The following is a 14084-nucleotide window of genomic DNA, read 5'->3' on the forward strand; positions in this document are numbered from 1 at the left end:
TTGGGCAAGGAAAAAAAAGATAAATTTACGTATATAAGTTAAGGATAAATTTTTGGGCAAGAAAAACGTGTAGTGTACTTTTCATCTTATCTTTAGTATGAAATATAATAATAAATTTAATTAAAATATATTTTACAAATACATTTTTTATGTATTATATAATGAAATATATATAAATTTTTTCTATTTATATTTAATTGTGTACAAATTATATATATATATATATATATATATGTATGTATGTATGTATTATAGAAATATATATAGTTTTACATGAATATATTACTTTTAAAAAAATATATTTATATCGTGTACTTTCGTGTATGTAAAATAAAGCCGGACATGAAGTGTATTTTCATATTTATGTACTGAATATTGAAAATCAAATTTTAAATTTTTTCGTTTCTTGTTCGTGTATCAAATTGCGAGGTCTGATCTTTTCTCAGATCAGGTATAAATCAAATTAGCTACACCATATATATAGCCATTTTTGTTTTTGCATGTATCATGTTATATATATACAAAATTTTGGTCGAGTAAAATGTTACACATTTTATATATTGAAATATAATATAAATATTTAACATCAATTTTAATATTTTAATTTCTATTTATCTAAATATTTTAATGTTTATAATAAATTAAAATTTCATATTTTTATTTAGAAAATATTTAACATTTTATTTTAAGTATCAGAACTTAAAACTCTAAAATTAATTTAGCTTTGCTATAATTTTATAATTCAATTCTATAGCGAAGTAAATACAAATACATAGTTACACTCATGTAACTCCCCTATATACGACAAACATTTTTCTCATCAGAGTTTAATCAATATTTTTTATCAAATATAAAAAAACCCATGATTAGAATTTTGAAGCATCACTGAGCCTAATTTAAAGTTTTCTATAATTGTTTTTTAAGGTTTTCCTTAATTTACTTGGTTACAAGTTGCTTGGCACTATGCAGAATTGCAGATGCACAGCTAAAAGAGAAACCGACTGGCAGACGAAGTAGCAATGTTTTTATATTCTGTCTGTCCAGGTAAAATAATGATCGAACATAGACTAAATTGCAAATACAAAGCAATTTTCAAAGCACAAAAGAGTTTGCACATGTTTATATGCCTGGTCTGAGTACAATGCAAAACATAAAACCAGTCAATAATCTGGAGTCTTCACACCCCTTAAAAGTTTACAATTCTTGCATGTATAAACTTATTCAACCTCGTTTTCAAAATGATCAACTGCCGCAGCTCGCATTTCACTTAAACCAATGTATGATTGTCCAAGTTTGTCGCTCACTTCTTGTCTCAGTGCCTCCACAAAATTTTCATCCCTCAATGCCTCTCGTGAATCCAGGCCAGCTGTCATAATACATTTCCGCACGACTAGATGTCGAAGACAGGTATACTTCCCAGAAACCTTGTAAAAACCTCTATCAGAGTGCACTTCCAAGAATTCTCTAACCCACCTCAAGCAGTCACTAAATGATTCATTAACCTTCGCCAGATATCCGATATAACAAGCAAGGCTAACCATTTTCGTGATGCAGTAGATGAGGGTGGAATTTTCTCGAGTATCACTCATCAAGTACCGTATACCATATCTTAATAATATATCCATTTCAATCAAGTCGTCAAGGTTGGCATTAATCAGGAACCGCTTCACAAGTTGGTGGTGAACCAATCTTGTTGGCGAGTCACTGGTGTGTACTTGTAGAGGTGAAAAATAGGACATAAAAGAACTAACTTTACTGTTCTGAGCCGGAACATTTGTGTCTCGAATCAAACGTTTAAGCTTTAAACCATCACAAGGATCGTCACTGAAAGGAAAAACTTTCCTTTTCCCTTCGCTAAGTAACAAATGGGTAGAGCTCAGCAATATCACCTGCGTAGCCCGAACAAATGTTATGCTCCTCAGTAGGCCAGTTGTTTTTTACTCCCTCCGTCTTTTTTTTAGTTGTCAAATTTCTATTTTATTGATCAAATGGACTAATTTTTTACCAAAGATTGTAAGTCATTCTTTCACTATTTTAAAAAACTGAAAATTATATCTTAAAGTTGATTAAAAAATTATTTCCAGTCAGTGACATATTTTTCTTTTATCGATTGATAAAATATTACTCCATCCGTCCCACTTCTTTTGTCTAGTTTGACTTTTTGTGGTCAAATTGACCCAACTTTGACCGTTAATGAATAATTATCCTTACATAATTTCTACTAATTGAAAATTACATCTTAAAGTAGAATAAATGTAGATTGTAATTATATATTTTTTATAATTTTTTCAATTATTTAATATATGCAAAATTTCAGTCAAAGTTGAGTCAATCTGACCACAAACAGTCAAACAAGACTAAAGAATTGGGACGGAGGGAGTAATAAATTTCAGTCAAATTTTGGTCAATTTGACCGGTACACAACCAAATATTATGACGACTAAAAAGGGATAGAGGGAGTCATATTTTTTGAAGAAAAACATCAAATAAAGCGCATTTCGAAAGCAGATTATTAGGAATGGCGAATGATTCACACCTACCGAACAAAAACTAATAGGGGATTTAGTAATTACCTTCGCAAGCACATGCTGAGCAGCTACATTACCCGCTTCAGAACATTTAACGAGTAGGCCTTTGACATTTAGGAAATTGTAAAATTTCACAGATTTCATCTTCATATTAAAATCGACAACCCTTAAAACGGATCCATCTTCGGCATACAAATGAAAATCTCTGCAACTGCAACCAAAAGATTGACAGATACATTTTAGAGACCCTGTGTACGTAAAATATGTACAAGAACTTTCTACTAAAAAACCATAAACTACTCTACGCACATGCCTATAGAGTTAAACCTCTTTAATGTAATAACGTTGGGACCAACGAAAAAAAATACTTTATCGAGTTTATTACTTTATTGAGAGTAAAAATACACATTTACATTATGTTGGGACTAAAAAAAATATTACTTTAATGAGGATATTACTTTATCGATTATTACTTAATCGAGATTCAACTGTATATTTATGTATTAATAATGTATACTATAAAAAGTTAACAGGGATGACCATTTTCAAAATTCCTACCAAAAATACCACAGAGATACCCACATGAGAAATGTACATCTCATCGGTTCTTTCAATAAAACCAGTTTTTCTGTAAAGTTTTCACAAGAGCATAGGGGTTCTTATATATCCTAAGCGTTAAGGGACGTCAGTTCAATTCTCTCCGATATATCAAAAATTAAATATATATTTCGTTGATATAGAGTTCAAACCTTGGCAAGTACAATTAAAACGATGGGGAGTTCAAAACTACATGTGTTTAAATTAACAAGTAAAACTTATTATACATTAAAAAGTTCAACAAATAGATAATTATGTAAAATAATTATTTAAGAAAAAAGTTATAAAACAGCAATAGTTTAATGCATCTAATTAAACTTGTGACCTACAATTTGACCTTTATAAATTTGTAACAAACTATTAGGATTCATTCATGAGAAGGTGTATACTTAACATTAAATGACAGCTTGTGACACTGCAAATAATAAAAAAATTTAACGTTCCTTACGACTTAATAATTTGGACTGTAAGGTCTTACACAGAGATAATTCTGGCGAAATCCGCTGCTCCACCTGAAGACTGCACCAACAGAAATATGATATAATACACAAGCGTACAGGGTAAGTCTGTGAATGTCGCCATTGCCTACATAATTCAAGTTGAGAATACAATTAAATTTTTTACAATACTTATGAAAATTGAATTTCAATCGGCCACTGAGTGATAAATAAGTATAAACATATCGAAACATATCGGTGCCATTCATTGAAACTTTTCAGTTTTCACACCCTTTCGGTCTTGGGCCAGGGAAACACCAGAGAACTAGCCTACACTAAATTGGTTTATACATTATTATATTAAATGATGAAATTTAAAATTTTCAATTTATATACTATATATTTTGGGAGCATTGTTTTGGCAAGACCACCTCTAAACTCATTACACTTGTCTGTTGATCAAAATTAAAAGAAAATTATCATCTTCTGCGTCAATCTATGGATTAGACTTGTTCTACTTATTCCATGAAAATTGTTTCTCTTCTTCACAAAGATTATAATGGATAAAAAAAAGCATCAATGCTAATTATTCTAATCTTTTTTTAGAAAGAAACTAGCATCTGTGAGTTACTGAGTTACTACGATGCTTATTAAAAAAACCAAATGCCTTCTAGATACTATTTCGAGCAAATTAATGTCTTAACATTAAAAAAAATGCCTTGTAATTTGATAAATAGTTCCCTCGCCACAAACTAAAATTATGATAAGTAGCTAAAAAAATCTTCACCATTATTAGTCCGCACCACATAACATTTAGAATTATATATTTCTTGAATATCAAAATTTGACTAAACAATATAAAATAATATATAATGCATAACTCTTATTGTCACGTACTTCTAAAATCTCAAACATTAGGTATCCGAAGACAACTATGACAAACACACGATCTCATAATTGTGATCCGGCCACATATTAAATGATAGTTTGGATCACACATGATATAGACTATCATTTTGATGTGTCCCAATAATTGTGATCTGGCCATATATTAAATGATAGTTTGGATCACACATGATATAGACTATCATTTTGATGTGTCCTTATAAATGCTCACACGAAACCATACACATATACATTATATAATTGATAATTACGTCAAAAGTCCTAAGATAATTATAAAATTCGAAGTAAAGTTCACGTAATTGTGTATGTAACAAATAATGATTCAATGATGGTCGGGATTTCGCAGCAGAACTGATCAGTATCTAGTAAAGTTATCAGGATGCAGAGATCAGTATGGCAAGCTGGTTAGTAACTGATGCGTATTAGGTTTGTGAAAAAAATATATTCCACAGGTAGAAGCCAGCACATGGATTGATTTGTTTTACTGATATTAGTTAGGTTATGTATAAAAATTGATAGAAATCAGCTAGAACATATCGTGTAATTGATAGGATAGCTGTGTACAATATAAACAAAATATTTGGTTTGCGTAATAGAAAGGTTTTTACTCGAACATTGTGATAACCTGTATGCTCATAAGAAAGATTGTTTTTCTTGAGAGAGTTTTGTAATAGTTTTATTTGTAATCAATAGAAGTTGATTTCAAAAGTTACATACTTGTGTCCATTATTTTTCTTAAGTCAAAAAGTTATACTCAATTGTATTCAACCCCATTCTACAGTTCATTCTTATACGGGTAACAAGTGGTATCAGAGCAGGCTGATAAACTCTTATCAATAAAGATCGAAAACATGCCGACAAACAAATATGAAAGCATAAAAATACCCGTACTGAAGAAATCTGAATATGTTACGTGGAAAGTCAAAATCATGATGTATCTGAAGGCATCAGATCTTGACTACCATGATAGAATTTTTGATGGTCTATACGTTCCCAAGAAACTAGTTCCACAAGTTAATGGTGTACCTGAACACTATGTCGGGAAGACGAAATCTGAGATGACACACCCGAGGAGTAGACGGAACGTCTCAAGGATGCCAAGGTCAGAACTATTCTCCATAAGAATTTAGACTCCGTAATGTCTAATAGAGTTATAGCACGCAAAACAGCCAAGGAGATCTAGGACACATTGAAAACTCAGTGTCAAGGAATTGAGTCAATCAAGAAAAATAGGAGAGCGCTGCTGATTCAAGAGTAGGAACAGTTTAAAGCCAAGTTTGATGAAAGTCTCGCCGATGTGTATGATAGGTTTTTAACTCTTCTTAACAACTTATCTCTCGTTGGTAAGGTGTATGAGCTAAAGGATTCAAATACCAAACTAATGAGGTCTCTTTCGAAAGATTGGGATACTAAAACTTCAATTATCATTCATCAATATGATCTGAATAATGTGTCACTTGATGAAATATATGAAAGGCTAAGTCAACAGCCGTGAAAGCTTAGATCAGATCAAGCAAACCAAGCGGATTGAAGACATCAAGCAAAAAACTCACAAGGGAAGCATCATATATCGATGAATCATCAGATATTGATGGAAATACTGATGAGGGCACTAATACTTACAGCGAGGATGCTTAGTTTAATGACATGTTTGCTATGCTGGTTAAAGGATTCAAAAGAATGAAGTTCAGATGAGTTCAAAGGCAAGGCATGTTTCAGAAAAGGTCCCCAGATGAAAGAAGAGATAGGTTCAAGAAGAAACACATTGCTGATGAAAAGAAAGGCAAGGCAGATCTTTCTAAAATCAAATGTTACAAGTGTCAGAAAATGAGACATTATGCTACTGATTTCTCTCAATCATTTGACCATCATGACACAACTGAAAAATCATCAAGAAACAAGAACACAGGGGGAGCTCATGAACAACAAAATAATCAAGAAGATACCACAAATATAGGGGGAACATCTAGTTAATGAAGTGATCTTCCTCATGTCAGGAAATGGACAAAAGATCACACTCCTGATCTTCTAATCGGCAATCCTGAATCAGGTGTGCAAACAAGATGTGCTACACAAAATGAATGTCACGTTCACAATTTTCTCTCCAAAGAAAAGCCGATGAAGGTTAAAGATGCACTTAAGGATCCTAACTGGGTAACACCTATGTAAAGAGGAGCTAAATGACTTTAAAAGAAATGAAGTTTGGAAGCTGGTGCCTAGACCAAAAGACAGATCAATCGTAGGTACCAAAAGGGTTTTCAGGAACAAAACAGATTCTGATGGTACAATCATTATAAACAAGGCCAGACTTGTGGAAAAAGGCTATTCACAACAAGAAGGGATCAATTATGATGAGACAATTACACCCGTAGCAAGACTGAAAGCAATCAGGATGTTCTTAGCTTATGCTGCACATAAGAAATTTAAAGTGTTTCATATGGATGTCAAGAGTGCTTTCTTAAATGGAGAATCGGAAGAGGAAGTGTATGTTGAACAGCCACTTGGGTTTGTCGATCCTAGATATCTAGATCTTGTTTATAGGTTGGATGAAGCTCTATATGGATTAAAGCAAGCACCAAGAGCATGGTATGAAACTATTGCTCAATTTCTCATTGACAGTGGATTCAAAAGAGGTACGATTGATAAAAACTCTCTTCTATTTGAATCATGGTAAAGATTTGCCTCTTTCAAATACACGCATTCTCTCAATGGCTACAACACTTAACTCTCCTTTTACCAACGTCAAATACCATACCTTCGTGGAAAAACTTTTGCTCCGAACAACTTTTGTGCCCCCTTGGACAACTGTATCCTACCCAAAGGCTTTCACTTCGTCCAAGACTTCCTTTCCAGCAGTCCAATTGGTTACGCTCTAACTGAACCCAAAAGGGTCACTTTTTGCTCAGTCATGCAGGTTTGGGACACATCATTCTTTCACACTGATGAAAACAACAATCTGTTCTTCTCTTTTGCATTCAACAACATCAAATATGTTGTCACTGCTGAAATCATGGAGAAAGCTCTTCATCTTCCCAAACATGGTAAAATTACTCCAACTAAACTAACCAATTATGAAATCTTAGATTTCTTAAAAACTCTAGGTTATGCTAGTGATGATACCAAGATTAGATCATTTCAAAGATCGCTTGTAAAGAAGGAGTGGAATTTCTTCTTTGACTGCATCAGTCGTTGCTTCCTAAACAAAGTTTCCAACTTTGATGCTTTATCATAAGGATCTCTACAAATTGGGTACTCTCTTATCCATAACACTCTTTTTGATTATGGTACCTTTTTGCTTGAGCTCCTAGCAGTTAGAAAGGAGGACAAAACATGTTTTATTTGTTACGCACGCTTTTATTTTTCAACTGATCTTAAATCATTTTTGTCCAAATTTTCTCTTTGACAATGATGAATTACTGCCAATCTATAAAATTGATGATACGGGCACTAATGCCCTAATTAATAGCGACAGAAAAACTAGTTTCAGAAGCCAGTGTGTCATTCCCGACATGGTTAGGCATCTTTTATAGACAAGTTTGCCTAATCAATATGGTTTATCTACCTCCGGTGCTTTTCTGTAAATTCTTGGTACCAAGACAATGGACTCAACATCTCCAGTGTCTAACCGAAGCATCCCACCTAAACAATCCTCTAATATCTCTCAAAAGTCATCAGTTGTAAACACTTGATATATTCAATCTATAAGAAAAATCAGTTTAATAGCATACAAAATTACATACACGAGAATTAATGATAGGGATCGATAATAGCAAATCAACTTAAGTCTTCAATTCGATGTCCTAATTACTAAATTTAAAAATTGAAACGGCTTCAAGCATATATTAACACTACGCAGAATATAGAGATAAACAAATTATATGTGTAGTGAAAGATCTTTGTAGAATTTGAGAGAATCGGAGATATTCTTACCTTGTTTTTCGCTCTGTTACCTTCTTTATCGCTTTCTGGAGCAAATGATATGTATAGATATACGTCTATTTGTGCACGAAGAGAAATTAAGGGGCAACTAGTGGAAAACGATGACCTAAATATTTATTATTTTTGACATTGGAAATGAGATGGGCTTTGGATACGTATTTGGGTTCTAACATATGGGCTATCAATTAAATGTCTTGAATTTGGGCCACTTATAAATCCAAATTATATAAACTTCCCAAACATATAATTTGACCAAATATAACGTTACACAATAGCAAGAAAAATAATAATTAAGTGATTATAAAATTACATAATAAGAACAATGATTATTATATTGGCAAGTTAAACCGCAGCCCAATCTCTACCCTCAGCTATCCATAAATTGAGCACATATTCATCAGGTCTAATGTGTGTCTGACTCAATGACTTGACTGCATATGTGTTCGAATCGCCATGTGGCCTCTAGTTGGCACTACTTCGACACACGATAGACTTGTCCCATCTAAATAGGATCAATATAATCAGTTTGTAACTTAATTATACAACATTTTCATATATCTCAAATCTCGATTCTCGTGTCTTTTCTCTCATTACTTTTTATTAGCCTTGAACCCGTGCTTAATATAATTCAAAATTTCTTATTTATAGTTTAATTTTTTACTTCGTCATTGTATTCTTTTTTATATGAGAAATTCTATGATCATGTATGAAGTTTGATAAAAACTTATTGAATGATTTATTAGGTTTTATCCTAGAGATTTATTTGTTACCTTTTTGTATATATTGTAAACCAGAAGTAAAAATAATATATATATTTACCATCTATTTATAATATCTTTTTTTAAACTAATTAAAAATTATATTTTTCATATATTTTATTTCTTCGTTTATATGAAAAAAAATTATTCATTTTGTATTAGTTACATGATGAATTCGTGATTTCTTCAACTAGAACACATTATAGTTAAAATCATATATTTTATTCTATTTAATTTTAAAAATAATGCAGAGAAAAAAGATAATTCATTAATTACCAATAATATGTAACCAAATGACGATGACTACAAATCATCTCTTTGTTTATATTTTAGTATAGCTATAAATATATACTAGCTTAGTGCAAGGCACGGGATATTTTTAATTTTTTATAAACCTTTTAATATATTTTAAATTATTTGAAAAAATTAATTTACAAATAATAAATTAAAATTTTCAATTAAATAAAGTTTGAAATTTTGATTTGTTTGTAAGTCAGAACTGTTGTAAAAATATATAATTTCTGTATGATGTTGGTATAATTTAAAATTTTATCTGAAATTTTAATTCAATCTAATCCAAAATACTAGTTTTCCATGATTTAACAGTTATGAGTAACTTAATCTAACATATTTGTCTTTAATAATAAAAATATTTAATAGCATGATGTTATGCATATTTGTATATAATTTTTCGTCTTTCTTTTTTAATATATATACTTGAATATAAATATTCATTTTAAAATTTTTTAATGTTAAAATATTAATCTTTATATAAAATATGTTCTTTAATAATTTGAATAACATGCAAGTAGAAGTCATAATCTGTCTTGGATTAGAAAAAGGTGTTAAAAATATGGTTTCTATTTTTCACACTTGTTTCTGTCAAAAACATAATGTCAAAAAAATAAAAAAGACTTGTCACACATGTTGGATCATCTGATAGTGGCGATGCAGTATGATATACACCATCACAACTGGTGTGGAACGAAAAACGAGGGTGTGAGCGATTCGTGCTTTGGACTGATCTCGGTGCGAGATGCCTACGTATCTTCTGCTTGGAGAAAAATCAAGTCCAAAATGTAGTTTCAGTTTGGAGAGGTAGAGCCCTTTATATAGACACTTCCGAGTTAGAAGTCGGATGACAGTGCGATTCCACGTATCAGACTTCTTATCGAAGTATGCTTTGGAGCAAGAGATAACATATGACTCTTATCTTTGCGTTGTCAATGTTTAGCCGAACTCTTGAATATTTAGCTGCTAGAATCAGAAGTATTGTAGAACTCGTATTCGTAATTGGGCCCTTAGTTGGGCCTCCGACCTAATTTGCGATCCACATGTGAGGTTCGGGCTTTTATTGGGCCAAGGCCAGATCTTTACGAATCTAGTTGGTATTTGGGCGTTTATTGATCGGGCCATCTTGTCATAAAATAAGTATCCAATTATTTTAATACTCACCATTTTCCCCCCAACTTTCGATAAGTTTCGTAAGAACTTGTCAAAAGTTACGGAAGTTCTCATATGGTTTCCAAAACCTTATCGAACCCTTTTTGCGACTAATCGAATCTTTTACGCCGTATAACTTGTCCTCTCAAATTTATTGTCAATACTTGTGCATTCAGGCATTTTTTTCGTAAATTTCCGGGGCATAATCTTACTTTTTATTGGAATTTTTATGATTAATTCCAATTCATGGAATTTTCCAGGCCTTTTAATAATTTTCGAAGCATTTTTAAAAAGTGATTCTCAATTTTTAGAGCAATCCCGATTTTTTCAAGGTTTTTCTTTACATTTTCCAAATTTTTGGGATTTATTTCAGCCTTTTTGAGTAAATAATTGATAATTTACAAAAATTAAGGCTCCCTGAGAAGATGCTTCCTTGGCGGGGGTACCCGCGCCTAGGAAGCGTCTAAGAATACCACGCCTAGGAGACATGCTTCCTAGGCGTGGGTGACCACATGCATGAATAAGATGCTTCCTTGGCGTGGGTTGCCCCGCCAAGGACGCTGTTTTCATGGCACACCTAGGAGGATTGCCTTCTAGGCGTTGTTGGTCAATAAGCTTTCAGAAGCTAGTGCTTCCTTGGCGTGGGTACACCCGCCAAGGAGACACTCTTGGTGCCACGCCCAGGAAGAATTCTTCCTTGGCGTGGTATGTTTAAAACCTTAACAAGGCTGATGCCTACTTGGCGTCGATAGACCCGCCAAGGAGACAATCTTCGTGCCACGCCCAGGAATAATGCTTCCTTGGCGTGGTATAGTATCATCCCTTGACAAAGCTAATGCTTTCTTGGCGTGCGTATACCCGCCAAGGAGACATGATTTGAACACCGCTTAGAATTGATGCCTCTTAGGCGTGAAGTGCATATAGGCCTTAACAAGGCTAATGCTTTCTTGGCGTGCTTATGCCCGCCAAGGAGGCCATGTTGAAAGCACGCCTAAGGTACAAGCTTTCTAGGCGTGGGTATTTTACAAGCCTTCACAAAGAGTTTGCTTTCTTGGCGTTGGTAACCCCGCATAGGGTGTTATGTTTCACTTACACTAATAAGGCTTCCAGGATTAACTGTGTTGGAACCTGTGGGCCTAGGTCTACGTGTGTCAGGCCTATAATCGTTGATTTTTCCTTTTATTTTGATAGAATTCTTCAGAATTCTCCTGATTCTTCTAGAATAGCTAGGTTTCTTTTAAAGTTTTTCAATTGGATGGGCTTCCCGCCTGGTAAAGGCCTGGCTACCGGCCCAAAGCCCATTTTACCGCTTGCAAGCGGTAACCCTAGGGTTTACCGGCTATTGAACCGGTTAGTACTTTCGATATAATGAGTGACTTGGGAGTTCATTTCCCTCATTCAATAAACTTTCCAAATCTCAGTGCCCAAAAATTCTCCCAAACTCTCTCAATTTTCTCTAGTTTCGCGGCGAGTTTTTAGGCGAAGTTTCCGGCGGTCTTCAAGAAATTCCCAATTTCCGGCCGACATTCAAGCGTTTTTCCAGTTCTCGATCAATCTTCATCTCTTTCATCGGTTTTTCTGGGTTTCAATCCTTCAAACGAAGCATATCAATGACAGATTCCAGATCTTCTTAGCAATCTCAGCTCTCTCAGCCCATGGCTCCTCGTCCTCGCGCGAACCGAGGTAACAACAAATCCCTTGTCATGCTAGCGTCTTTTCCCTTGGAGAATTACTTACTGAGTTCGGGGAAGCCTTTCCTAATTTATTACATTTAGAAGCTTATAATTATCCATCCAAATATTCTCAAAAAGATGTAGACGCCATAGCTCTCGCTTCCGGGATTAATGGGCCGTACAGGGCTGTTGCTCCGGGCCCAAATGATAGGGCTTGTTACCCACAGCCCGGAGCAATTAGAATTTATAAAGAACTTTTTATTCAGGATTTTAGGCTTCCTCCACCCATGTTTGTTTGTAGACTTTTAGTCGAAGCCAGCATTTGTCTAACCCAACTCCAGTCCAATGGCTGGAGGTTTATTTATTGCTATATGGTCCAGTGTAAAATGCATAATTCAGAGCCTAACGTAGCTGTTTTTCTGTATTTATTAAAGTTTGTAAACGCTCCCCACGATGGAGAAGGAATTGGCTGAAGAGAAGGAGAAAGTCCGGTCTCTGGAAGCCGAGTTGGTTCGAGTCCGCACGGAGGCGATCGCGGACTTTAAAAAGTCCCAGGAATACGAAGAACTCCTAGTGGTGGAATATGACGTCTCCTTCTCGGATACTTTTAAATCCTGCTGGGAGGCCATCATCGAGGAGCTAGGCTCTAAGATTGACGAAGTTACTTTGGAGAAGTTCCTGGTCCCTCTAGTCCCAAGGAAGACACCGGCTTCGCCTGTTGACCTCGAGGAGACAGGGTTTGGGGATTCTCACCCCTGGGATCCCCAGGAGGAGGGTATCAAGGAAGGGGTTCGTTCTCCTGTGGCCGAGGATGCGGCAAAAAAGGACGCGGAGGAGGAAGACGAGGAGATCCCTGAGAAGGCGACAGAGGACAAGGAAGGGGACGACGTCTTCGACGATGGTTTGCCTTAGATTAAGAATCTTTCAGCCCTGCGTGGCTTAAGTTTGTAATATATTTATTCAGACTTTTGTTTTAACCCTTCGGGGTTTAACTTATGTACTTAAGATATTCCAGCCTTCGTAGCTTAAGCATTTATCTTTTTAACTTAACTATTTAAGTTAATTTTTATGTGTCATGCCTTTCGAGCTTTTCCCTTCTTTAACATTTTTAGCTTCAAGCTTTATGCTTGTTTGTCCGTGACTTAGGATTCCTTAAATTTTCTTCGAAGAGAAACATAAGTAACAAGTAAAACTCGAGAAAATCAAGTTAGAGAATCCTCGGGACTTTTATTAATATCATGGTAAAAGAGATAAACTATATTTGAAATCAACTAAGCGGCAGTGGTCGGTATGACCTTCATTCGGTGATAACTACTAGCTTCTACTAATTTCTACTAACTTGTAGTAAATAATTAAACATAATATATCTTTAAGTTGGACGTCGCATGCCAACTTCTAGGGACTTCTATTCCTTCCAGGGTCTGAAGCTTGTATGAGCCCCGACCCGTTACACTCTTGACTTCATAGGGTCCCTCCCAATTTGGAGCCATCTTGCCTTTGGGACCTACTCCTGAAGCCTCAATTTTTCTAAGTACTAAGTCTCCTTCTCGAAAAAATTGTTCTTTAACCCGAAGATTGTAATAGTAGGAAGCTCTCTCCTGAGTTTCCACAATCTTAGCATGCGCTTCGTCACGAATCTCATCAATCATATCAAGCGCAAGTCTCATACCTTGTTCATTGTCCTCTGGCTCATATTGTTGGACCCTGGAGGAAGTATATGTGATTTCAAGTGGCACCACTGCCTCGGCTCCATAAGCTAACTGGAAGGGGGTTGCTCCAGTCGAGACCTTACAAGTTGTTCGA

General features: G+C 34.6%; 1 protein-coding gene across 1 annotated transcript; it reads right to left on the minus strand.

The window, feature by feature from the left end:
* Positions 1-1072: 1072 nt before the first annotated feature.
* On the minus strand, positions 1073-8478 carry LOC108222581 (uncharacterized). Its single transcript, XM_064092884.1, has 4 exons — positions 8399-8478; positions 3604-3710; positions 2574-2739; positions 1073-1889 (listed from the first exon to the last, which is right to left on the minus strand). The coding sequence occupies exons 2-4, from the start codon at positions 3705-3707 to the stop codon at positions 1218-1220; spliced, it is 942 nt and encodes a 313-aa protein (XP_063948954.1). The 5' UTR covers positions 3708-3710; positions 8399-8478; the 3' UTR covers positions 1073-1217.
* Positions 8479-14084: the final 5606 nt, after the last annotated feature.

This window comes from Daucus carota, chromosome 5, assembly GCF_001625215.2.
Source record: "Daucus carota subsp. sativus chromosome 5, DH1 v3.0, whole genome shotgun sequence".
Lineage (NCBI taxonomy): Eukaryota > Viridiplantae > Streptophyta > Magnoliopsida > Apiales > Apiaceae > Daucus > Daucus carota.

Bases quoted from the DNA above. Each gene is read 5' to 3' on its own strand.
- LOC108222581 (XM_064092884.1), bottom strand. From the start codon at position 3,707: ATGGCGACATTCACAGACTTACCCTGTACGCTTGTGTATTATATCATA. The intron at 2,740-3,603 runs GTAAGACCTTAC...TTTTGGTTGCAG, and splicing joins TTCGCCAGAATTATCTCTGT to TTGCAGAGATTTTCATTTGT. The intron at 1,890-2,573 runs GTAATTACTAAA...CGGGCTACGCAG, and splicing joins CTCAGCATGTGCTTGCGAAG to GTGATATTGCTGAGCTCTAC.